The following is a 26,732-nucleotide window of genomic DNA, read 5'->3' as shown; positions in this document are numbered from 1 at the left end:
AACCCACGCAGACACGGGGAGAACATGCAAACTCCACACAGAAAGACCCTGGCCTGATGGTGGAATTGAACTCAGGACCTTCTTGCTGTGTGGCAACAGTGCTAACCACCGTGCCACCGTGCTGCCACCGTGCTGCCAGATTGCTCACCATCATATCAAAATATCATTTTATTTTCTACAACACTGCGTCATATATGCCCTAAACAGTCGGACGTACAGCTTTACGGAATGTGACATTTCTGAGACATACCTCCTCTCCACAGGTGCGCAAGTTGAAATTAATATGGAGGTTAACCTACAAGCATGTGTGACAATAATGAACACAGCAACATTTCTGCTCTCTCTCCAGTATATCTCAGCCATACACACAAATACTCATACACAAAGTAAAAACCTAAATATAAACCACACACATACACAAAAACTGCTGACCGCTGTGTATGAATCCATCTTCATGATTGTTCATACACAGCATGGATGAAACACTGTCCACTCTGTCAGTGACCCAAGCTGTGAGCACTTCCCCTCTGGGCTGCTTCTCCTGCAGCACAATAGAGGATTGTTTATTTATCCACCACTAGGGGGCGACCTAGTCCTTCCAACGTGCCAGCTCTGTCCACCAGCCCTACATGCAGAGGCCTCTGCCTGACAGCAAACCAGAAATTAGCTGATAGCATGTTGATGTTTTCAAAGAGGTCTTTGAGCGTCACTCGAACTTCCGCAGGTGATTGTAGAGGGACTGCACGTAGGTGAAGACGCACATGGGGTCTGGCTTACGGCCCATGATCATCATATCGTCCACCTCAATCAGCCGGTCACAGCCTGCCTTCGTTCTGGAGGTGGAGATAAAGGAAGACAAGTTAAGAAAAGGGAAGGCTAGAGAAGTGGCATCAGGGGTATTTCAAAGAGTGGACTTTCTAACTTTCTAAAGAAGAAGATTGAAGTTACCTAATTATTGATTTACAGGACTGAACTGTATCATGCAAAAAATACACAGCAGCCAGTCGTGTTCTGAACCTGTAAAGCTGCTGAAAATGGATTTTTAACAAACATGTTTTGTTACAGTTTGTTACAGAATGACATGGTGGATGTAATCATCCTGATATGTGTATTCACTGTCCTGTAAGTCTCAGATCTCTTTAAGAGGTCAAGTCTAAAGCTGGTCACTGAACCCACTGAATAATGCTTTTCAGTCAAAACAGCTTAATTCTGCTGCAGGCACAAAATAAACTTGTCTTTAATCAAGTAGTGCACGTCCACGCTGTAGGTCTGTGTAGTGCAGTGGGATAATAAGCTGGGCTTTATGAAGCCATTTGGTCAGTGTTACGTTTCGGTGTTGTCAGTGTGTTGTTTTTGGCGTGACTGTTATGTGTTTCCTGTTTTACTTTGAAAGTCTGTGTTATCTTAGTCTTTTCAGATTACGTTTCCCTGTCTCGTCAGTTCTGAGTTGCCCCAGCTGTGTTTCCCTCTTGTTGTCCATTTTCCTGATTGCTCCCTCTAGGTATTTAAACCCTGTGTTTCAGTGTGTCATGGTCGCGATCTCCCCTGTGTTGTAAATGGTTTGGTGTTTTGTTGTAAATAAATAGTTTGTTGTAAATAGATTTGTCGATACTTTCGTTTCGGGATTTTGGTGGTGAGCTTTAGTGGGGTTTTTTGTGTGTGTTTTTTTTTCTTTATTTTTACTTTTTTCGTGTTGCACTCCGGTTGCCTAGGCCGGGGTGTAACATATGGGGGCTCGTCCGGGATTGCCTTCGCTGGGGGGTCCGGGGACCGCCCCAGCCTTTGTCGTCGCTGGAGGGTCCGTGGGACCGCTCCAGCCTTCATCCGCCTTCGCTGGAGGGTCCGAGGGACCGCTCCAGCCTTCGTCGTCTGCTGGAGGGTCAGTGGGACCGCTCCAGCCTTCATCATCTTCGTCTGCCTTCGCTTCAGCTGTCCGTCTCCGCTGGAGGGTCCGAGGGACCGCTCCAGCCTTCATCCGCCTTCGCTGGAGGGTCCGAGGGACCGCTCCAGCCTTCGTCGTCTGCTGGAGGGTCCGTGGGACCGCCCCAGCCTTTGTCGTCGCTGGAGGGTCCGTGGGACCGCTCCAGCCTTCATCCGCCTTCACTGGAGGGTCGGTGGGACCGCTCCAGCCTTCATCCGCCTTCGCTGGAGGGTCCGAGGGACCGCTCCAGCCTTCGTCGTCTGCTGGAGGGTCAGTGGGACCGCTCCAGCCTTCATCAGCTTCGTCTGCCTTCGCTGAGGGGAGGGTCCGTGGGACCGCCCCAGCCTTTGTCGTCGCTGGAGGGTCCGTGGGACCGCCCCAGCCTTTGTCGTCGCTGGAGGGTCCGTGGGACCGCTCCAGCCTTCATCCGCCTTCACTGGAGGGTCGGTGGGACCGCTCCAGCCTTCATCCGCCTTCGCTGGAGGGTCCGAGGGACCGCTCCAGCCTTCGTCGTCTGCTGGAGGGTCAGTGGGACCGCTCCAGCCTTCATCAGCTTCGTCTGCCTTCGCTGAGGGGAGGGTCCGTGGGACCGCCCCAGCCTTCGTCGTCTGCTGGAGGGTCCGTGGGACCGCCCCAGCCTTTGTCGTCGCTGGAGGGTCCGTGGGACCGCTCCAGCCTTCATCCGCCTTCACTGGAGGGTCGGTGGGACCGCTCCAGCCTTCATCCGCCTTCGCTGGAGGGTCCGAGGGACCGCTCCAGCCTTCGTCGTCTGCTGGAGGGTCAGTGGGACCGCTCCAGCCTTCATCAGCTTCGTCTGCCTTCGCTGAGGGGAGGGTCCGTGGGACCGCCCCAGCCTTTGTCGTCGCTGGAGGGTCCGTGGGACCGCTCCAGCCTTCATCCGCCTTCGCTGGAGGGTCCGTGGGACCGCTCCAGCCTTCGTCGTCTGCTGGAGGGTCAGTGGGACCGCTCCAGCCTTCATCGGCTTCGTCTGTCTGGATCAAACTTTTCACTTGGTGTTAAATGTTTGATTTTTGGGTGGGGGGAACTGTTACGTTTCGGTGTTGTCAGTGTGTTGTTTTTGGCGTGACTGTTATGTGTTTCCTGTTTTACTTTGAAAGTCTGTGTTATCTTAGTCTTTTCAGTTTACGTTTCCCTGTCTCGTCAGTTCTGAGTTGCCCCAGCTGTGTTTCCCTCTTGTTGTCCATTTTCCTGATTGCTCCCTCTAGGTATTTAAACCCTGTGTTTCAGTGTGTCATGGTCGCGATCTCCCCTGTGTTGTAAATAGTTTGGTGTTTTGTTGTAAATAAATAGTTTGTTGTAAATAGATTTGTCGATACTTTCGTTTCGGGATTTTGGTGGTTAGCTTTAGTGGGGTTTTTGTGTGTGTGTGTGTGTGTGTGTGTGTGTGTGTGTGTGTGTGTGTGTGTGTGTTTTTTTTTTTTTGTTTTTTTTTTCTTTATTTTTACTTTTTTTCGTGTTGCACTCCGGTTGCCTAGGCCGGGGTGTAACATCAGGGAAAAGGAATGCACACCTTTCATCAAATGTGAAAAAGGGAGGGGGAAAAAAAAGCATGGAGAAATAAAAAGGACTGGATCTGCAGGAGTAATGATCGTTTAAAACGCGTGCATTTGGGTCTTTGTGGAGAGCTATAAAACAAACCAAGAGAGAAAAGCCATTCAGAAACATCCAACCACAATAAAGCAGACATGCATGGCTGATGGAGTTAAGGCTCATAAATCTTTTAAAGCCATATTAGCAGAATCCAGACACCACAACTGAGCTCCAGCTAACTAATAACTGTTTGTGTTTGTAACACAACAAGAGTGGGAGGAAGTTAAAGGAAAACTGTGACATCTGGGCTAATTTATGTCAAACACAATTAGCTTACTGTACATTTAACATGCTGAGATGGAGCTCTTGGGTTTCTTGCAGTTTCTCTGAGTGCTGGACCTTTGAGAGAATTTGGTTGGACATCTAATCCTGCGAAGGTTGTGGCATTGTGTTCACACACACACACACATACCTGCTTTTACAGATGCGCTCACACTCTCTGATCAGTTAGTCAAGGGCATTTGGTTATTGGTTACTATCTATCCTCCTCCTCCTGTAGAAGGGAATTTTTTTATAGTACTGCAAAGAGCCGTGTGAAAATGTATCTGTTTTTAGTGAATTAACCTTCCATCAAAGCAAAATGAAAGGAAATATTTTGGTTTTACAAAACTAAATGAAATATTGAAATGAAAAATAAAAAAAATAAAAAAACAGAATGAAAATAAACATAATGTTTGAGAGAAGATAAAAAACATTAAAATGAAATAAAAAAAACATTCTTGTAGTGTCTTGTTAAAAATAAAATATACGTAAATGTCATTAAGAATATAATTTAAGGCCTGGTAAGAATGAGAAACATAACGTCTTCTACATATAATATGTAAAACCTACGAATTGACAGAAAGTGTATTTTTTAAGCTTGTGAAGCAGCACTTTGTCATATCTTCAAAAATAAATTATCCACAGCCTATTTTCATATTGTTATCACTCACTCTGCAGTTCCAAAGGCCAGCTCAAAGTTGTGCCTGCGATTGGCCGGTGACAAAGAGGTGTAGTCAAACTCGGTGGGAAAGAAGGAGTGAACCAGGGCACAGAAAGCCATCCCATCACTCCAACTGGATGAGAAGTTCTGGATGTCGATGTTCTGAGGATAGGAAGAAGTGATGATGAGTGTGTGAGAATACTGCATTTAGGAGAGCAGTGAGAGGTAAAAGATACACACGTGACTTGTTGCAGCTTCATAAAGCTGTCTCCCCATCCGGCGTCTAACCCATAATTATGATGGCTAAAACAGACTTCCCCCTGCTCTGCTTCTCTCAGTCTCTGACGTGCTCTTGAAATCACGCTGTTTCAAGGATACCCCTTTATTGGTCTGGAGTTTGGCTTGAATGAAATGCAACACGTCACGTAATCGAATGAACGTCTCCCTCTTCTTCTTGTGTGTGTATGTAAGAGTTTGCTACAAGTTAATGAGAGTCTTGCTTGCTTGACTGTAACCAAAACCACATGGAGCAGCTGGCTCAGGCTGCAGTCAAGAAAAAAGGCTTTCAGAGTGCAGCAAAGTGTCACTTTGCACTTTGGGACCTCAGCATAAACCACGCCTCCACACCTCCGCAAAACACACACCTATTTACCACAAGGATGCTCACTGCTACTGTAGTTGAAAGGAACACAGTAAGCACATTAGCAGTCCCTCTGTGTACCAACAGGGTAAATCAGCATGAAACAGCTGCATGTATCTAGGTCGAGTATTCTAATTTATAGTTTTCTATCTCTGACACACATTATGTACCCTGTCCAGTTTATTTGGGGAAGTACAATTATTTGTGTCACTTCCAAGAGTCCTATAAGTCAGTCAGTAGAACTGCTGTCACGTGTGTCCAAACAACAAGCAGCAGCTCCAGGAGCTCTAGTGCAGTGTCAACGTGTATGAAAGATGGCTATAGCTAGCGTGACATTAGCCACTAGTTTGTAAAGTTTTTAAGTTAGTCATACACGTCATTGTAGTCTTGGGAGTTTGAAAAAAAAGAATGGGACTGGACTTCTTTAAGTTTATGATGTGTCTCTCATCCAAGAGGCTTCTTCAGTCTAAAAAAAGAGTGGAGAGTCCCAGGTATTTAAACCTGAGTAGAGGTTGTTCCCTTTGGACTTGGTTACTGACCCGCTATTGATCATGTGAGTCATTACGTCAGGAAAGGTGTGGCTCATTACCATCACCGGGATTAAAACCACCTCCAAACGACTTTACTTGTATTTTCAAGCTCCTAAAAGCCCTTACACACTCATCACACTGCGAAAAAATGACAAGAAAAAGAAGAAACAGTTTCTGGATCTATCCAATTCTCGCAAGAAGGCAGCAGCAGGGAAGATTTCACGGTTTGATCCAGGGGTTGAAGTTGTATCATGACTACTTTCACACATATTTCAGGATGCCAGTGGGACAGTTTGACCTCATGTTGGCAGAGTTGGGATCACATCTGAGGAGACAGAGTAATCATTTTAGAGAGCTGACTGACCGGAGCAGCAGGTGTGATTATTTTACTATTTCCATCTCATTGTGTATTCAGCAGTAGCCCATGTTTTGAGCTACAAGCGAACTTACTGCCAAATGTAGAGGTCTGATTGTTTATATCTGCTTATTTGGATCTGAATAAAATAAACACACAAAATATTATATGCGTCTGGTGTGTAATTTTTTAGGGTCATGAAGCTTTTTTTTCTTAATATGCTAATTTGGGCTAATTGCTGGTTTGCCCACTGCTTTGTACTGGACACCGTGTCACTCTCAGAAAAAAATTAATTAGTCTATTTGTCAAAACGTTGAGCTAATTAGGACTATTTTATTTGGAAGCACATAAAAGTAAGGTTAATATCTACCTTCTTGTATTTATTAACTCTTGTAGCGAAAGCTAATTTCACCAAGGCCTGTTTTCTACCCTATGAATTTACCTTGTTCTCCAATGACTTCCTTATGTCAAGTCATTTATAAAAAAAATCTGAAAATGTCAGGATGATCAAAAAACACAAAACAAAAGAACCTAGATGCAAAAATTCCGATGACATTTAGTATTCCATTATCTACTTATCCTTATACCGCTGTGTAACGTAGTATGCTCACTTGCTAGCAGGATTTTGTGGGGCTCGAGAAGCAACCTTACAAACTACCACAAAGTCAAACTGGATAGACCAACAGCTGTAAAACATTATGGAGAGGACAGTATGAATGTATTTGCGTCTTCCATTAGCAGCCTTGTGTTCTTGTGCTTCCAACTGTAAAGCACAGCTGCAAACATCTAATCAGCACACGAACATGTTGTCAAGTTTCCACTACGTTAGAGTGCAACAAAAAAAATAAACAAAGAAGAAAAAAGTAACTCTGGCTGAAATATACTCAGGCACACTGGATTATCTATGTGGTGCACATCTCTGAAAGTTTGTTTTTGTGCTATGGTGAAGTGAAGTGATGTCAGTGACTGTGTGGAGAGCAGGAAACAGTTGACGAAGGTAACTGACCATCATCTGTTCTGGAGAAGGTGAAACGTAGAAAATCAGTGTTTAAGCCTATTTGTCAAAATATTCAATAGCTACAGATAATTTAATACATTTAAAAAACATATACGTTTACAAAAGTGTGACACGTTCCCCTCCAGGCTTTATTGGCTGGTGAGACTAATGATAATGAGTGTTTTACCTGGTAGCCGATGGTCTTGGAGCGACACCACTCGAGAAGGATCTGTTTGATGCTGCTGGCAGTGGACACCCCGAAACTCTGCGAGCGCTTCAGCTTGGGCTTCGACTCCACTGGTTTAAGACGACTGCACACAGAAAGAAAGGGGAAACAAAGATAAATAAGACCGCTGTGTTGATGTGCTGCCAAAGGTAGCATTACGATGCTCTCACCTGGCCTCAGAATCCAGTCTTTCAAAGATAGCTCGACGGGCTTGAGCACCGATGTTACGGGGCAGAGTCTGTGATCTCACCAGCTCCCGCCTCCTTTCTCCCATCTGCCCAAAGGAGCCGTCACTGCAGGATGACAATGCACAAGTGTCAGACAAAGCAAAAAGATATTTCCTCTGTTCTGAGAGTGTGATGTTTGCCATCCAATTACCTGTCAGACTCCCGTAGACCTGAGTAGGTCACAGACTTAGCAGGAACTGAATTTGCCTTCTCTGGAATAGACAAGGCAAAAAGTAAATTATGCATATCTGCAATACTTTTATGTCTAGAACTTTCTGAAACAATGACTCACCCTGAAGATAAGGAGATCCCAAAGCTCTGATAGGTGTAGGAGTCCAGGATTTTACAGAAGGTGCTGCTCAAAGGAAATTCTAATTTAGTTACAATTTATGCTGCGTTCATGTGTCATAACATTACTTCATGATGTAACTGTCAGCTACCTGGTTGTATCGGAGACTCCTCTATTGGCTCAGGCAGGGTGGTGCTAGAAGCTGGCTGGCCACCAGGTGAGGCCTCGGAGGAGGCCAGAGAGGTCAGAGGACTTGCAGGGCTACTTGGAACAATGGGTGAGCTTTTGATTTCTGCTGTCTTGGTTGTAGCAGTAATGGGCAGGTGGGGCATCCGCATGGTGACAATGGGAGCGTGCTCATGTGGAGAGTCAGTGGGTGGAGAGATCTTTCCATGTACCAGCACTGAATGTTCTGATTGGATGAAAAGGTATAAAAAGCTGATAAAGCATGCTAAAGATACAATCTAGGAGCAAAGAAAGACAGACAACACTTCATAATAACTTGCTGTCATTCCCCAACATTTACCATGAATTCCTCTGAATTGGAAAGGACACACAGGAGACTTCAAAAATGAGAAATTAGACACAAACTAAACTGTAAATATTTGGGGACTTATAGAAAAAGTACAAACACTGTGTCTCCTTCTTACTGTATTATAGACTTTCCTAACCTTACCTTCTTACACTGTAAATATAGATTACTTAAGGTGCTAGTGTTAGCTGATAACTCCCCCACTTTACCCTCTGTTCCAAAAATGGTTCTGCTTTGATTTTTATGGTCTACAAATGATACACTTCCTAACGCTATAGCCACAAAACATCATAAATCTGTTTCCTTTGGCTAAGCACGCTGGGTAAAATAACTGGAAACTCCCTGAAACAATGCTTTGTGACTGTATCATCATTAACTGCGGGGACAAGCTGCACTGCGAGGATGTGAGACCATAGCTGTGTGATTACCTTTAGAAACAGCGTGTCCATTTTCCTGTCCAGAATGTGTCGGGGCTGGGTCGACTTCAATTGGCTCCTCTCGCTCAATGCTCTGAAACACACATGAAGTCATAGTCAACGGCATGCCAACAACAGACATGAAGTTATGTTTGACCTTCATTTGTGACAAACAGGAGGGCCATTTTTCTTCACTGCCACAACACAATGTCATACACGTAAGATGAAAACCAGCAACTTAAGACTCTTGCCATTTAATCGTTGTAGGATTGATCAGCCGATTGTCTACTGGAATTGCCTTCCCCAGTGGACTAAAAACTGCACTTGGTCACCTTTTTATTCTCCTCTTAGTTTCATGTTTAGCTTTTCAAACACCAATATGTTATGTTTGGATTGTAGACAATTCATGTTCCTCTGGCTTGAACAAAAAAAAGAAGAAAAGAAATCCAGATGCTCACTGAGTCATTGTTGGACTCTTTCACTCCTTTCAAGTTTTCAACTTTTTCTCCAACATATGGCTTTTTTTGACACAGCTTCAGACAAAACAAAACAAATTGGCATGCCACAACTGAGTGCACTTCAAAGCCATTTATTTTGCACATGGACCTCAGTGAAGGCCTGCAAGTGCAAGAGGCAGAGGGATGCTTTGTTCCATGCTCGTCCCCCCCCCCTCCTTTGATAAGACTCGGAAAGTCTTTGTTTTAAATCGGGTGCTGCATGTCAGCGACGTGCTCAGGGATGGGAGAACAGCCAAAATCCACCCGGTTCTGAGTGCTAAAGTGACTGGGATCAAGTTTTTAATGTCAAACATCATCAGTATCCAGAGTTCGTATTTCAGCATTTACGTGACCCCACTTTTCTTCCTGCCTCTGGAATCAGTTCAGTCTTGTAGCTAAGGAGAGGCTGTCCTTTCTCTCTCACCACACCCTGTCGGCCACATGGGACAACTAATCACCATCCTTACCTCTATCTCACACGCTTAATGCATGGAGCTGCTGTTCCACATTGGTTGTGGCCAAAGTTGCTGTACTTTCCATGTGGCCTTGTCAGATAGATAGGCAGAGTTTAGTGTGACTATCGTCAGAGCAACACTGCTCAGGTCAACAGTGCAGCACTGACAGTATTTGCTCAAGGTCACAGGTCTCTGGTTCGCCTGTGTCAGCAACTGCCTCAGATAGTTAATGTCTGAAATGGCATCATATCAAATTTAATCTACTATTATAGCTTTTATTATGACGATCGTATAGAAATTCCCTCGGGCCTTGTTAAATTCTATTATTTTATATTTTTGTAAAATGTTATATATGATGTGCAAATTTTACCCTAAGTGATCCTGAAAGAGCTCTTCACAGATGTAACGCACCTTCGGGCAGCCATGTTGGGCAGCCACAGCTTGTTGAGCAGCTGGTTGTACTTCAGACTTGGCTGTCACAGTGGAATTAAGTAGACAGGGCCGATTCTTGCACAGCATTTGACTGAAAATATTATATCTTCAGTGATGCATCTGATGCACCAATTGTGTGTTTAGATAACATCAGTGTGCTTGGAAGCATTTTTCAGTTTCTGTTCACTCCATGAAATTTTTAATCTTCTTTTCCCTGATAGCTTAATCTTTCACAAAAGATGACTGTCGCTCCCTGTTCCTGTTCAAAGGAAGTTCTTCCTTCCCAGAATTGCCACTTTCTGCCATGTTTTAATTTTCAATTTAAATCAATTCAATTGTATTTATATAGCACCAAATCTGTTGCCTCAGGGCACTTTAGATTGTAAGGTAAAGACTACTGAAAAACAGAGAAAAACCCAGCAATCACATGAACCCCAACAAGCAAGCACTGGCGACTGTGAGAAGGAAAAAAACTCCCTTTTAACAAAAACCACAAGCAAAACCAGGCTCAGGGAGGGATGGGGGTTACCAGATGAAGACAGGACAAATAATTCCTATGGAAGAGGGCCATAGATTAGTAATAACCAATAATTAAATGCAGAGAGGTGTATAAACACATAGTGAGTGAAGAAGGTGACTGAAGAAGAAAGACTCATTTGCATCTTGGGAATCCCCCAGCATCCCCCAGAGAGTTCTCACTCCCTGTCTCATCTTTTGGGTTCTCTCTCTAATATTTTAGGGTGTTTACCTATGAAGCTCTCTGTTACAACTGTTGCTGTGAACTGGCATTATAGTCAAAGGAGCTTGCAAAGAAAAGCGTCTGGACTTCTTTAAGTTACTTGAAGACGTTTCACCTCTCATCCGAGAAGCTTCTTCAGTTCTAAGGTCAAATGGTGGAGAGTCCCAGATATAAACCTAGTGGGAGTATCCCCCCACAGAGGGACAAAAGGACCCCCTGATGATCCTCTAATCGCCTGAGCCAAGGTGTGAAATTGGGTGTGGGTCCCAATCAGCCAGGGTTTCGGGTGAGTTCATTGTGAAACCTGGCCCCACCTTATCATGCGAATTCCTGAGATCAGATGGCCCAGGATGTGAGTGGGCGTTAAGGCGTCTGGGAAGGGATCTCAAAACTGGATTACAGATGGCAGAGAGTTGGTGTTGTAAACCCCCGCCTCTGTTCAAAGATGGTCGCTCACAGTGGACATAGATGGCTTCTTTCACTCCTCTTTCAAACCATCTGTCCTCTCTGTCCAAAATGTGAACATTGGCATCCTCGAAAGAGTGTCCTTTATCCTTAAGATGCAGATGGACAGCTGAGTCTTGTCCTGTGGAGGTGGCTCTTCTGTGTTGTGACATGCGCTTGTGAAGTGGCTGTTTGGTCTCTCCAATGTAGAGGTCTGGGCATTCCTCGCTGCACTGTACAGCAAGAAAGAGGAGTGAAAGAAGCCATCTATGTCCACTGTGAGCGACCATCTTTGAACAGAGGCGGGGGTTTACGACACCAACTCTCTGCCATCTGTAATCCAGTTTTGAGATCCCTTCCCAGACGCCTTAACGCTAGGTTTATATCTGGGACTCTCCACCATTTGACCTTAGAACTAAAGAAGCTTCTCGGATGAGAGGTGAAACGTCTTCAAGTAACTTAAAGAAGTCCAGACGCTTTTCTTTGCAAGCTCCTTTGACTACGATGACCTGGATGACTGAGAACCTTTACAGACAAGTGGCATTATACATTCAAACTGTACTGAATTAAAAATTCACTTTTTGGTTCAGACTTCAAAACTCCTTAGACAAAGTATCTAGCTCTATCTACCCGCTGATAAAAACTTTTTTTCACCCAGGCAGTTTGGCAGCTGGTCTGGAGCCAGGGTCTTATCTTAAATCAGTGCTTTACAAGCCAAAAGCTTGAGGCCACAAACGCTGTTTAGAAAGCGTCATCAACACTTTGCTGGTCTAGAAAACCCAGAAAAGCGTAGCACATATGCACGTCGCCATGCAATTGAGCAGATGTGAATATAAACATTCAAACAAGGAAATAAGAGTGCAAACACTGTCAAGACTTTAAAACATTGGAAAGAATTTTCAAGTGTGAAATGACCCAAATTATAGAATAAAACGGCTTATTACTTCACTGTAGCAGTCTGGAGCCATCGGTTTGCTGAGATCTCGACCCACCCAATACAGTGGAGATACATTCACTGGATAATGTGTTTAGGTATTGGAACCATAAACAAAACCCCAACAACACCTAAAGAATAAAGAAACAACCTCAATTGCAACGTCTCAGAAGACAGAAACTTGAAACTTCTGCATCCCCTCTGTACATACATGTATATACAATGTGCTGCTCTGGCTGTGAGACAGCACACTGTGCTCAGTTGAGGAAATCTTGGGGCGTGTATATGTGTGCATGATAGACAGAGTGAGCTCAACGTATAGGAATGCTGCTGGGTCATGTGTGTGAAAGCAAGGCAACAAAAGAGAATGTGTGCACGGACAGGGGTGGTGTCATTTTATTAAATTGTGATGACACACTCAATAAGGGTAATGTATGATAAAGTGAGGAAAGCAAAAGACAGGGAGTGATTTTATATTCCATGATGGGAAATAGTGTAGAGGGGCTGGGAATAAGGGTAGTGAGGTGGAAACAGCTGGCTATCCAGCAGGAGGAGGGAGACAAATTGCAGAATGTCTGGCTTTGGGGAGGGGAGCTTCCCCGACTTAAGTACTCAGATCATCAGATGTCCACTTTAGGTCAGAGGGGGAAATATGAGAGCATAGCTGCTGAGGTTCCTGTAAACTCTCTGGCATCTCGAGGTTTATTTGCTGGCAGAGCGCGCAGCTGAACGCTGTGTTCTGCACACTTCACGTGGCACAAGGTTGACCAGAGACCACAGGACAGGCCGCACTCATCACATTTCTGCATGCATTTGGTTAAACAAACACTTTAGCACAAGAGCCTCATGAGTAGGAAATCAGTCAGCTGATATCTGTTGGATTGCTCTGCACTTGATGTGCTGATATTTTATCAAAAGCTGGATGTCAGCCAGACAGTGTCTCCTAACATTTGGAAGTACTAAAATGTCTGTAACGTGATGAGTCTTTTGAATGTCAGTGTGCAGTAGATAAATATTAGTACTATTCTTTAGGGGTATTTTTTGACCAGTGAAGGTCAAGACTCAGGTTAGCAGCTGCTACACAGCTAATATTTATACACACACGAGTGAATACGCATGTAGTACTGACAATGAGGTCAAGCAAACATTACAGAGTTTCAAGTTGCTGAGCAGGATTAGCATTAGCATAGCTCACTAGGACATCATTACTCCCAGCTATGTAAAAATCTACGATTTTGCGAGATTGCTCCATGATTTCATGAAACCCCCGAAGTAGTTTCAGGAGCTGAACCTGTATTTCACATAAAAATGCAAATGTTGTTACAGTCTGTGTTGTGAGCATGGTTTACCTCCCAATCCAAATCTTCATTAAAAGTCACCTGAACTAACTTTAAACTGTTTAGATTTAGACTTCACCACTTCCAGCCAATTAAATTATTGCTAGACAGGCCACCTACAAATGCAGTATTTTTGTGCCATGACACTCAGCATAACTACACCCATGCCAAGAATTAGCATCTGCTTGAAATCCTGTATCCTTGTTAATTAGGCCTCACATTTTAAAGACATCATCACCTCCTCTGGTTCCAGATTCATGAACCTTTAACATCCAACAGTCATGTCTCCCTGTACTGGCAGACACGTGTGTAATAGTAGCTGTAAGCAGGAATCATAAAAACACAGAGAAAGCCAAAGTGGATGGACTTTAAGGAGGTCAGCTTACATTGTCTGCTTTCTTGTTTTGCTTTAGTCTTGCACAATTACATTAATGATGTTAAAGCTCAGAGGTAACTGCTAACTATTAGCATAAATGTGAATATGCATGAACGCACATGTATATTCACATTTATAAAAGCTCCTTTTTCTTTCTTAGAGGTACAACAAATCCACCAGTGCGTCACTGCATCGTGAGTGAGGAACTATAAAATATCTGGACCAAACTGTTAAAGCAGAGCAGAAAATGCAATGAAGCCCCCAGTCTGAGAGTAGAGACAGAGGAGGAAATATGAGGAAAAGGAGAACATATTAGATTTTTGCACTCTGAGGTACCCCGTGGATAAGTGTCCGACCTCCACTGAAGGAAACTGTACAAAACACTATCATTTCGTTTAACCCCCAGTCAAATAGCTGATTTGAAATCAGGGTATTCAGTTAAATATTTTATTTGTTAACCTTCAGAAAAACTCACACATCTAATCATTACAACTGTGTAAATGTTTGCAATTTAGCTCAAACTGAAGACAGCTACCATCCCTCCTCTAGTGCAAGTATATACCAGAATATTTGCAAATGTCAGCTGTTGCTTTGGGACAACACACCCGGCATGTAAACCTGTCTGTTCAAACAGGACGAGGTATGAGGGTGATGGTTGAGCGCCATATCCTGTGTTTAGTCACAAGACATTGTTTAGCTGTCAGAAGCGTCTTCATCAATGACACCTTAATAAAGACTCTGAAAGGGTGGGGGGTGAGGTGAGGATGGGAAAGAGACTGAACCCTGAGCTGCCCTCGATGAAAATGTGTGCCTGTCAGACAAGTAGAAAATAGTGCTTGGCTGGGTGAATGAAGCTTATGGTAAAAATGACCGTTCACTTAAGTGGAAAAGCGCTATGAGCACCAGTCTATTTTCTTTAAGCGAATAGTCTGCTTAATAATCTGCACTCTGAATAGCTGCGGTTTGGGGAAGGCCTTGAAGAGGACTGGCGGTGGCTCCCCAGCCTGGCAGATCCCCATGTACTAATGAGTACTAATAAGAAGCGAAAGAATTGAAAAAGGGGAGGGAGGGGCATAAAGATAAGAACGAAAAACTTGTAGAACTGGGGGGACTCATATATAGATAAGACCCGCAAGGTGCGTGTCTGGAGGCGTGGTCCCGCTCCTGAATTTCAGATAATTTATCTCCAATTAATGAAGTCATCAGGGTCTCTGAGGCCAAAGATAAACTGCTCTGCTTGGTGACATCTTGTGCTTTAGCCCTCTCTGAGTTCCAAGCCATCACAGTCAACCCTAACTTGACTTTCTTTGTTCTCTAGGAGAAAAATAATGCTAATGCAGTGTCCTGGTACTTCAGAAAATGTTGCTTTTAAAATGTGGTTGGCTGACCAGGTGTATAGCTAAATGTCTTTCTTATATCTGTTGTTTTTTCATCTTTCCATCTTGTAAGCCGTCCTCTGTCCTTCACTCTCTTAGAGTGACCTTTGAGTGCTGGAGGAAAGAAACAACCATTAAAAAATGGAGGCAAGCTGGCGCCCTTCCAACAAGTGCTAGTGTGAAGGAAAGTGTGTGTGTATGTATGTGTTACCCATTACCTAACTTTAGTAGCTACTTATTTGCAAAACAAATGCCCAAACGCAAAGATTTCCATGAATACACGCATGATTACAGAGTGAAGACTTGTGCGCTTGTAGCGATACAGGACTATAAACTACATATTGTAAATTTTTACAGAGCTTGCAAATTATCATACATCACTGTGAATGTGACCTTCCATTTTTCTATAGCAGCAAGAAAAAGGTCAAAGCAGAATACAGATAACAGCAAACTGTCCAGAAACATATGAAGCAAGAAGCATGTTATCATGTACAGAAGCTACTGTAATGCTATCAGAGGAAACAGTTACACAGGACTCCAACTCTGTAATTTCCTTACTGGGGTCTACTGAGGAATCATTTTCTGAAGGAAATAGACACACTCACACCACCTGTTCTTCAAATACATTCACACAGCCTGCAATTTCTTAAAGAAAAATCCCAGGGAACACCACTTAGGGTTGGGAGTGGAAAATATGCACAGCCTTTGAACTGAGACAATATAAAAACCTAATTGCAGGTGAGAATTACTGTACAGGGAAAGGTTTACTTCACTAACATAGCACCACTGAATGCAAGATGCAGTCTTAGCTGCTGCTGCCAGCATGTGGTTTCACTTGTGCTTTTCAGACTTTTCTGAATTTTCTGATAATCCTGTGTCTCTCAGAGACAAAGGAATAAAACGTGGCTAAATGTAGTGAATACATTTGAACAGTGAACCTGTTGTTCGGTGAATGTAAGCTATGTTAAGAGTATAATTTACAATCCACTACCTGCCGCATCTCAAAAAAGGACATTTGTAAGCTTTTCCTTGTGTGTTGGTGGTTACGTCGGATTCATTTGTGATTTAAGAATAATGGAATAAGAACACAGTTTGTTCTGTGTCTTTCAGGCCAAGTACTGATGACAAATGGGTCCAGGTGGGCTTTTGGAAATGGACATTTCTCACAGTAACATCTCGCTCCAACATGTGGAAGCAATAAAGACCTCCCCTCCTCCATCCTCCTCTTTTCCAGGCAATGAGGCAGAGGATGTCAGCATAAACGGGGGAGTTTGACATGCTGACCTCTACTATGTTGGTGAACATGAACGGTCTGGATCTCCTCTCCCTTCACTCTCATTTGTAGCATACAGCTGAATACACCAGACAGGTGTGTTGTTATGTTTAGAGAACCAGGTGAAAAAGGAAGGCCGCTTCACTAATCACCTCACTTTAGTATTCCAGTGCCAATATGTGATGAATTATGCCCAGTTAACACTCAGTGGATGTGTGGCACCAAGTATGTATCTATTAATTTCCCAAATGTCCAAAGCAGCTACAACATCAGGCTCAGCTGTCTGTGCCGGAAGACTCTACTTCTGAAAAAACATGTAAATTTTTGTGCACTCTCACCAGGACCTTGTCAAAGTGTCACCTAACCCCTAAAACCAGTTTTCCTTAAAGTACCTTCTGGGCATTGCTCCAAGACAACAAAGCCAGAGTGCTGCTAAATGAAATCTGTAAAGTATTCCCAGCATGGGACTGAGTTGAGATAGCCAAAGAGGCAACCTTATCAACTCCTGAAGCTGACTTCCAGAGGGCAGCGAGAGTGAGTGGTCCCACAGGCTGGTTGGTCAGTTATTAACCTGTTTCCAGAGAGATGATGACAGGAACACGGCCTATTGTCTGGAAGTCATTAAGAGAGCCAGGGGTAGTCTCTGGGAGTGGCTGCATACCTCTGTTAAACCCCCAGCATGTGTACACACACACACACGCGCGCGCGCGCGCACACACACACACACACACGTGTGCACGCAATACTTGGTTTCTTTTCAGCTGTTCCTCAGTTTCTGTTCTGCATTTCCATATTGGTTCAGACTCAATAGCTTCAGTTTAGGAGAATAATTGTTCAAAATAACTCTGATAAGCAGTGTGTACCTCCAAACCTGCTTAATAACAGCCAATCACGAGGGTAGACATACTTCTATAATATGTTGTGTATTGATAACTGACTCCAAGATAGGAGTTATGATCTCTTAACATCCATCACTTAGAGACACTAAGTGTCATTCTGGCCTTACAGTGCTTCTGGTCTAAGATTTCTTAGTTGTACTACATAAGAGAAAATCCCATATTAAGGTGTGGACATAAGTAACCCTATACCTTCCTGTAAAAATGAAGTGGTGTTTAGGGGACTAGTGACCTGGTGGATGTTAAAAGGTTAAACTCTGTTTTCTGTCTCACTCATGACTGTATTAATAGCCACAAAGAGGAGGATGGGGTGTTGGTGCCAGGAATCCAGCCTTAAAGTGCAGCCCAGCTCGGATGGGAATATGGGGGAAGGTTAAAGGGTGAGGAAGGGGCCACAGAGCCACACAGAGAGAATAGATAGATGGATGCATGTATGGATGGCAGACAGATATCAGGAGTTGTTCGTCACAGCTATCAGAGACTGTGGGGAGTCTCCACAGGCGGGTGTGTAAATGTCAGCTGTCTTTATCACAGAAGTATACAACACCATGCTCTTTACCCTGCAGTGTAGCCTTCTAACTCATTTATTTGTCTTTCTGCACCCAGACACACATTTTCAGTCTGTTAAAATCTGACCAAAATTTGAGTAAAGTAATTAAGCAAACCGATTAACTTTAAGTCTTGGACAATGCAACCCTCTCAGGCTCAAATTAAAGTCCTGCAGTGGTACTTCTGAGTAAAAAAACCTCATAAAATATGTATGTGGAGTCAGGTTGTTAGTTTTTAACTGTTGTAAATCGGCAACGCCTGCCTCAAGAGGGTTAATCACTGTTGCCTAATTCAGAGTTTCAAATAATCCCTGTTGGTCTTAGACTGGGTCTTGGAAAACTCTGTTAGCCTATCCTCTGTGTAAAGTTAGTTATTATTAATCTCTTTCACAGTGTGTCTTGTGTCCTGTCTTCTTCCATTAACCTCCACAATCCAGGAGATAGTTGTCCCTCCTTGAGCCTGGTACTGCTAAAGGTTTCTTCCTTTTAAAAGGGAGTTTTTCCTTCCTACTGTCACCATTTTTTTTTCATAGGGGATCATCAGATTGTTGGGCTTTTCTCTCTGTTATTGTAGGGGTTTTACCTTACAATGTAAAGTCACATGAGGTTTTGGTGATTTGGAGCTATATAGATAAAAGTAAGAGGTGGGAATGCAATTGTGGGTTGCACTGCTGCTCCTCCACATTGAAAGGAACCAGTTAAGGTGGAGTGTTCAAGGTATGTCCCTGCATAAAAAGCCCCTGGGGTAGACCCAGGATACGCCAGAGAGATTATATCTCTTGGCTAGCCTGGGAACACCTTGGTGTACCCACCAGATAAGCTGGAGGAGGTGGGTAGGGGAAGGTAGATTGTTTGCTCATGCTGCTTCCTCTGTGACCCAGCCACCCAGAAAGTGGATGGATGCATTGAACTGATATTTAAAACAAGCCGTTTTTGGTTCTCTTTCCATTTCCTTTAGAAAACTGCCATTTGCAGCTCCATCCCTGAAACTGTCTCAAACTGAGAGCGTAAAGCAGATGGACTCACATCTAATATCTGCTAATGTTATTATTGCAAACTTTGGCTATATTAGTGGCATGAAAATAAAGAATACTACGATAGATCTACTTTTTAAATCAAACTACAACGAACCCAGAAAAATGAAGTTGGCTAACATGATGTGTGTGTACATTGAATCACCATATATGCATAATTTATATGTGCGCATACAAAGCGAGAACGATACTATTGCGGTTTTTACTAATTTACTGCTAAATGAGTGCAGCAGCAGGCAGTAATCCTGGCAAAGGATGTGTACTGCAGTTTGGACTTGGGTCAGTGCATTTAAATGGCCTGAACATGCAATCATCAGTTTCTTCTCAGTCTGTGACTAAACTAAAAGAGTGTAGGCTGACTGCTACAATGGTCTGTTGCTCAACTGTGTAGATAGCATCAGTGCTGGATTTTATAATGTTAGTGGGAGATGGATATCACGGGTGTATGGGGAGGGACTGAGGGGGTGTAACAAATCTAAAGATTAGACCACAGCTTAGCTGCTCGAAACTCTGATAAATATACAAGATTTCCCTTCAGCTTGCCAGTATATTATTACTGTCATATGAAGTTTAGGAGCTTGGTATAATTGCTGTAAAATAAGACATGGGTTGAGCCAGTGGATAGCTTCTGTCTTGAAGCAGTGGTAGAGTGCAGATGTTCTTTAAAATTAAAACCACATTTCCCATAAATCCTGTTGCTTCCTGCTAGGTCTGCCATCACCAATAAAATCCTTTGTTGAATTTGTACCAGACTGCTGACAAGAACAAAAATACCTCAAAATGTGCCTGGTAATGATTTATTGATGTTTTAGATGGTGCATGAAAACAACACATCGGCAACTGCCCAATATGCAGTTTTTCCATTGTGAGTCATAAATCAAGCACACCCATTTTCCACACACTAAAAACAAGTGAGAGCCTCCAGGGATGAAAAATAAAGGCAAAGCAAACATCAGCTTCAGTTCCTGTAGTGGTCTCCATAGACTGCCATCTAAAATGACCAAAATACTGCCCAAACTGACCATTAGTAAGCTTATTTATGGTCTGATATAAGACTGTTTTGACTTTAAGTCTATAGTTAAGAGCAGTAAATGGATGATTTTATTTTTAAAATCTTATAAATATACTTATACCTCAGCACCAAATCCAGGACACTGTTGCTTCAATAAAAGACACCCTGGGAATAAGAAAAGGCCACTAGCTAATGAAAAAACACAACTCTGTTGTTGTTTGTGCATTGCCACTGACCAATAATGCTGCTTTGTGACTGGGGAAAGACAGTGGAGAATTTGTTCTTTCTGTGAGAAAGGCTTTCTAAAATGCTGACTCTTTTTAAAATAGTTAACAATGTAAAATAATCTGTTTCATCCAAAACCACAAATTTTTGTTGAAGTAGTTTTGTTGTGCAAACCTAACCAATGAAATTAGTAGATCAACATTGATTTTTGGTTTCAAAACAGATCCCGTGGTCAAACATAGAATGAGTGCTGTGCACTATGTTGCTTTTCAGTATCTCATCTGACATTCTAAAGGCTGAAGGAAAACATCTCCCAATACATTTAACTGTCCCTATCACCAAGTTGCAAAGCTGTAGCATCTCAATCAGTTGCAACAGTGGTCCTGGAGCACGACGACCTGAGGTCATCATTGGTAACAGCCACAACTCTAAACAAAAAAAACAAAACACGCACACACACACACACACGCACGCACGCACGCACGCACGCACGCACACGCACACACACACACACACACACACACACACACACACACACACACACACACACACACAAATGTGTTTCCATTTTAAACGAATTTCACCGAACTTAATCAGATGAAACAGAACTTCTCATATACACAGTTATGATCATCTTGATGAGGCAGATGGACATGACTAATAACCTCAGTGAAAATAAAAATACATAAAGTACATTTCCACTCAGCTTCTTCTTTAAAGAGAAGGGAGACCGCAGCGAAAAAAAAGAGACTGATCATGAATAAAGACGCTCATAACTCACTCACAGATACATGCTGCAGGTGCTTTCACTTCACTACCAGAGCGAAGGTGAAATGTGTGCACACAGGTGCGTGTGTCCGCTTGTGACCGCTTGGCATGTACATTGATGGTGAGGAGTAACAGCTGGAGAGCAGGATGGAAGACGACACGCCTCTGGCTGCAGATAGCTTCAGCCTGGACACGAGCTGTGAAGTATGCCTGCAGTCTTTGTATTTTTTTTAACAGAAACTGAACTCTATGCACCGTATCCTCCCCATCTCACCTTGACAGCCAGGTGAGGATGTGGCACCTGAGCGAGCTGCAATTATGATTTCAAACAGCAGCCATGAAGCTAATTACCACAACACAGAGCACACACAGCCAACCTCTGTGAACACATGCATTATTCTGCTGTGTGTGGCTGACAGTGGGGGATCTCCCACAGCAGAGATACACAGAAACAAAGGTGCCCTTGTGTTGTTTAGCTCTGACCACATGATTTCACAGAAGATAACATTCTTCTGTTGTATCCACGACATAGTTTGGTAATCACGGATACAGGAGCAACAGCTATTACCATAAAGTGTGCAAGTGCTTTTAACGTTTTTGTAAGACTTGTAACTCTGCATGAATATCATATCATCAACAGATGTAATCATGTATAGGTGCACCCATGGCTTCAAAAGCTAGCAGTGCCCATTTAGCAGAAATAAATTGCTTGTGGGTAATTTCTGATGACCCTTCGAGGTAAAAATGCAAGATGCTTGTCTTGCATGTACTGCCTGTTTCTCCAGCAACATATCAATGGAGCTCCTTCCATAATGCTGCATTTCTTTTGAGACATTCCGTGGTGGATTTGCAAGACTTCTTAAGACCACTGTGCATCACAGTTGGTATGAGGACCCAAAGTTATCTTTGGTTCTCACAAAATATTTGCACAGTGTGTCTGTCAACACAGACTAAATTATTTCAAAAGGCCTGCTCTCCAGCTAATTGTTCATTAGTTATTTGTTTTGTAAGGAGATATAAATATATAGAAATATAGTGCTCTTTGACACTAAAAGCCATTGAAACACAACGTAAATCCTACAATGAAATCTGGGGCTTTTTGGAGAAACTATTTACTCTTAATTTGGTGGTCAAGTCCTTCCTTACTTAAAAAAAACTCTACATCCACCTTTTCTATCTAGCATTTTAGATGTTCGCAAGATGACATGCTAGAATAGCAAGGAGAAAACCAGACCCCAAAGACGTGAGAGGTTCAAATTAGTGATGCTCTGGCCTATTTAAAAGGAAGAAAAAAGATCAGACAAGTCAGCTGGTCTAAAATGCTAAAGTTACATTCTGATTGATGTGCATGTGTATTTCTGAAGCTGTCAATGACATTCTTTGTGAACCAAATCATATTTTAAATGCTACAGTATGTGTGGCACTTTTCAACATGCAGCAGATGGCACATGCGCAATGCTAACTTGCTGAATGTAGTTAAAGTTAGCAGAGGTAGCACCAGCAGCTTTCTTTTCAAGTACTAGTAGTAAGAAGCCAGCAAAGCAGTAAGGTGCCAGCTGGTGGTGGATGGCTCCATTGATAAAGCCAACATCTAACTTCTGTTGGACATTAATAAAATAATAATATAAATATTTTATTTCACTGACTACCATTTTGGATGCTGCATGTCCATGTCTATGTTTAAGGAGTTCCAAACTGCCTCTCATATGTTCATAGGAGTGAGATAAATACTTCATGATCATGTGTGTTAATGTGGTGTAGTGTAGTGCATTGAGTGAGTCATTCAAACTATCTGAATGCCAGTCCAGTTGACATAACCTGGAATTCTAATTACTTGGATGTAAATAACCACTTTTTCAAAACGCTGACTAGTTATGTCAGCCGTTTCCATACAATGTGTTTACTACTTCCCATGATGGTATGTGTATCTCCCAGCTTTGTGTCAGCGCTGAGTGCACAGGAAAGGCTAAATTCGGGAGCTGCCCTGCTCTGAATAAAAAGCAGACTTAATACTAACCTCATGATTGTCACACTTTCCACAACTTTATGGTGTGTCTTCTCAGGACCTCTTCCTGCCATACAAGTTTCCCAATGCCACTTTAAAGTACTAGTAACAGCTTGACATGTGACTTCACATATTATCTACTGTTGATGGACTCACAATGGTGGTCATTGAGTTCAGCAAAGCGAACATCTGCTCTGCAAAAATCTTTGGCATAGAAAATGAAAAAAATAGAACCAAGATTTTAATAATATACTATACAATCACATAAATGTAAGCACATTGAACAAGTTTAGGTTTTGATAGGGCAACTTGTGTATCTCACTCACTCTCAGCTGGGATAAGTTGGGGGTCATAGGTAAGATTGGTGCATGCCTTAAAAATGCATTTAATATTCTCAAGTTCCATTTAATTCTATCGCTCTGAAATTGCAAATACTTGAAGGGTATAATCAGTACTCCAAACCACTCAATCGCCTAGGAACGGGAAGACATTAAAAAGCATCTTGATCGTCTTAAGCTGCTGTCTAGCCTAAATATTTAGAAAGTTTCCTTATTTCTCTAAGGAACCCATAAATTTATCATGAGGACAAGGCCAGGAAAACCACACGCTCATCATCAACCGGCTGAGTGATGCAGAAACCACAGGATGGATAAAAGCCAGGAGATTCTCTTTCGGTTTCATCAGAGGCTAAACAAGCCAAGGAGGAAAACAAAACCAGCTGATGTAAATGGTTAAGAACAGTCATAAGACAGAAGACATACTTTCATGAACTGCATCCCAAGTTGAACTTAAAATAACTGGGAATAGCTCAGAAAGCACAAAACACTAAAACTCTGACTCACAGACTCATTGTGATGTAACCCACATGGACACATCATGAAACCAGCTCTAAAACATTCTTGGCATCTGAAAAAATATCAGCTTTACAGAAACTAAGAGAACAAGCTTGTTTTGTTAGCTTCACCCACCAGTTTCTGGATGCAGTCATTAGAGTTTCAAACGACTTTCACAAGACCAAAGGAGAACTATGTAATCATTCAGGTGAAGCTAAGGCATGAAAATCAAACCAAAACTGGATAAACGTGGTACATCCAGGACTAAGGCAATAATGACTAACCAGAGCCGACATTTCACAATGCTGACTTCAAATATTTAGTACAGGTCTGAAAAACCACACAACCGCACTAACTTCACCTCCCAGGAGCCTTCTTGACTCATGTTACTGCACTTCATAAATCCTTAAGCATCCTGGCAGAGGGCTATTGTGCAACCACAGTGACATAGCCAGTGCCTCGTATGACACATCTACACACCCACAATTCAACATTGCTTCATTTAAACTCATAAATCTGTGTCTTTACCACTCTGGCCATTGCAACTACTGCTACTTTGCAGTTGCACTATATTAAATTTCCATTCATGTTACAAAGTACATGACAAATCTGAACTGTAAACTAGAGAGTAGATAAAAATATGCGAAGAGCTTCTACAAGAACCCTGGAGGGCATCAAGTGTACATTTTTTTGGAATAGATTCCTTGAAAGAGTGTAACATTTCTTCCCTTGCAGGCTAAAGCAATGATTTTCAGTCAGGTTACTGCCAGGGAACAATCAAGAAACTTTTTAAGGAACAATTAAAAAGTTAAAGAAACAATATATATTGCAGTAATATTACAACAATTTAACTGCTAGCTAAAGTAAAACTCTATTTTTAGCCAAATGTAATTATAAAACTGAGATATTTAAATGTGTCTACAGTTTCAATTATTACCAATAATATAACAGATAAACTGAAATTGTGAACTACAGATATATAACCATCTATATAAATGTATCTGCTAATATATGCTAATGGAAGTTAGCAGTTAGCTAAGTTAGCACAACATTTTAAGGTAACAGAGGCACATAGGCCTAGGCCAAGACAGGTAGAAACGGAAAAATGTATATTCCCTGACAGGTTGCTGATGGTTACTGTTGTCAGTAAAAACCAGTTCAATATCAGTGAAAATAAAAATAAATGCGACATGGCAAGGTTGACTGAAGAACTTTCACATTTGTTCATTCGGCACATTTGTTCACTCTAGACATCAAAAACCTCTGAACCACTAAAGAACTCTTCATGAATGGATTTCTGCTCTATGAAGTACTCACATTTGTCTTGCTGGACACAGCAAAAGTGGCTCGGCTGGAGAAGCGGGTGATGGAGGGGCTGCTCCCAGACACTGGGCTTGTCACCATGGAGGAAACTCTGGAGCCAGCTGGAGGACTACTGGAGGTGGAGGAGGATGAAAAAGTGGCAGGGGGGGATGCAGGGATAGTCTGATTGCTGAGGCTGCTGTAGGTCTGGGCTTGGCTTCCCAAGGTGGAGGTCTGCATGTGTAGATGAGCCTGACTCTGTGTGTGAGCCTCACCTTTTCCGTAGATCACCTCCTTTATCTCATGGTGATTCTCCTCAATGTCATCTAGGTGGTTCTTGTGGTTTTGGGCATGTGTGTGGTGGTTGTTGTTCAGCAAGGTGCTCCTGTCACATGTGATGCCACTGAGGAGCTCCACCTGTCGAGTCAGAGAATCCAGCTGACTCCTGAGCTGCCGATTCTCCTGCTGGAGATGAACCACGGCTCGTCCGAGGGGCCCACTCAAGTTGTTCGTCTCCTCCAGACGACGCTCCATACCCAGTTTAAAAGTACTCACATCCACATGGATCTCCCTGATGGCATCCCTTAGAGTGTTCTCATAACGGGCTAGTGCTGCACACACAGTCTCGCCCTCTGGAGAGCAAGATCCTGGGCAGCACACTTCTCCCATGTCACCCACTGCTGGGGCTTCCATTGGCACAGATGCCACCACTGCTGACCCTTGGGGAACAGGCCAGATAGTCTGCAAGTTAATGACTCCCTGGTGACGGTCTGCCTCAGTCAGTGATCTGAGAGTTTTGCCGGAGGGGGTGGGGACTGATGGACAGGAGTTAAAAGGTGAAAGTTTGAAAGGGGTTGCAAAGGACTGGTCTGTGTTATTACCACTCCTTCAGCTACGTCCCGAGATAGGATGCTCAATAAGGTCTGCTTTCCAGGTACCAACTTCACGCCAGCTTCTGTCTGAAAATACAAAGTGAATAAAATGCAAACACACTGTTAAACTCTTCAAAGATCTGCTGAAGCTCAACTGAGATGACTGTCTGTGGAGGATAATTAGGGGAAAATTTAATATCTAACAAAAACTGACACAGCAAACTTGATTCTAAGCAAAAGTTCAGACTGAAAAAAGCTACATTGTTTCAAAGAACTGAGAAGAACAGAATAAAAGCATTCATTTCTTTGAGCCTGATCTGATTTACAGCTGCTGAGAAACACAACGATGAGGTCATCTTCACCCACAGCTGCAAAAAACCTACCTCGGTTTTGCTCTTTGCTACAGCTCACCAGACTTTCTTCGGCAGCTGTATGTCTGTGTGTGAGGGTGTGCGAGCTCTGCTCTGCTCTGCTGGCTCTCTGGTTTGTTTAAAGGTTGATCACTCCTCTGGCCTTGGGGAGGGAGGAGAAAGGGAGGGATAAGGGAGGAGGGTAGTGGTGGAGTGGAGAACTTGCATGCAAAGAGTAGTAAATGTGAGGGGAGGGGAGGGGAGGCGGGGCGGTGCAGTGGGTAGATTTTATGTCCTAACACTGTCTAAACTGTCTTACTCCTCCTACCCTTTATGTTACAGCAAGTTTTCCCTGTTT

The 26,732-nt window shown here is 43.0% G+C and overlaps 1 protein-coding gene across 1 annotated transcript; it reads right to left on the bottom strand.

Moving 5' to 3' along the window:
• Nucleotides 1–613: 613 nt before the first annotated feature.
• smtnl2 (smoothelin like 2) lies at nt 614–26,478 on the bottom strand. Its single transcript, XM_085370707.1, has 10 exons — nt 26,408–26,478; nt 25,168–26,111; nt 8,679–8,760; nt 7,870–8,130; nt 7,722–7,784; nt 7,581–7,641; nt 7,373–7,495; nt 7,164–7,287; nt 4,465–4,616; nt 614–833 (listed from the first exon to the last, which is right to left on the bottom strand). Exons 2-10 carry the CDS (start codon nt 25,843–25,845, stop codon nt 707–709), a joined length of 1,671 nt encoding a protein of 556 aa, XP_085226833.1. The 5' UTR covers nt 25,846–26,111; nt 26,408–26,478; the 3' UTR covers nt 614–706.
• Between the last annotated feature and the right edge of the window lie 254 nt (nt 26,479–26,732).

The sequence above is a fragment of the Diplotaxodon limnothrissa genome, linkage group LG14 (genome assembly GCF_057381915.1).
Source record: "Diplotaxodon limnothrissa isolate DT_005_m linkage group LG14, D_limnothrissa_male_GT1.1, whole genome shotgun sequence".
Classification (NCBI taxonomy): Eukaryota; Metazoa; Chordata; class Actinopteri; order Cichliformes; family Cichlidae; genus Diplotaxodon; species Diplotaxodon limnothrissa.
The sequence above is the reverse complement of the archived record's forward strand: the minus strand, read 5'-3'. Positions and strand labels throughout refer to the sequence as shown.

Coding starts and splice junctions, on each gene's coding strand:
- smtnl2 (XM_085370707.1), bottom strand. CDS start 25,845: ATGGAAGCCCCAGCAGTGGGTGACATGGGAGAAGTGTGCTGCCCAGGA. Junction 7,785..7,869: donor GGAGTCTCCGATACAACCAG/GTAGCTGACAGT, acceptor TCCTTTGAGCAG/CACCTTCTGTAAAATCCTGG. Junction 7,288..7,372: donor AGACTGGATTCTGAGGCCAG/GTGAGAGCATCG, acceptor TTCTGTGTGCAG/TCGTCTTAAACCAGTGGAGT.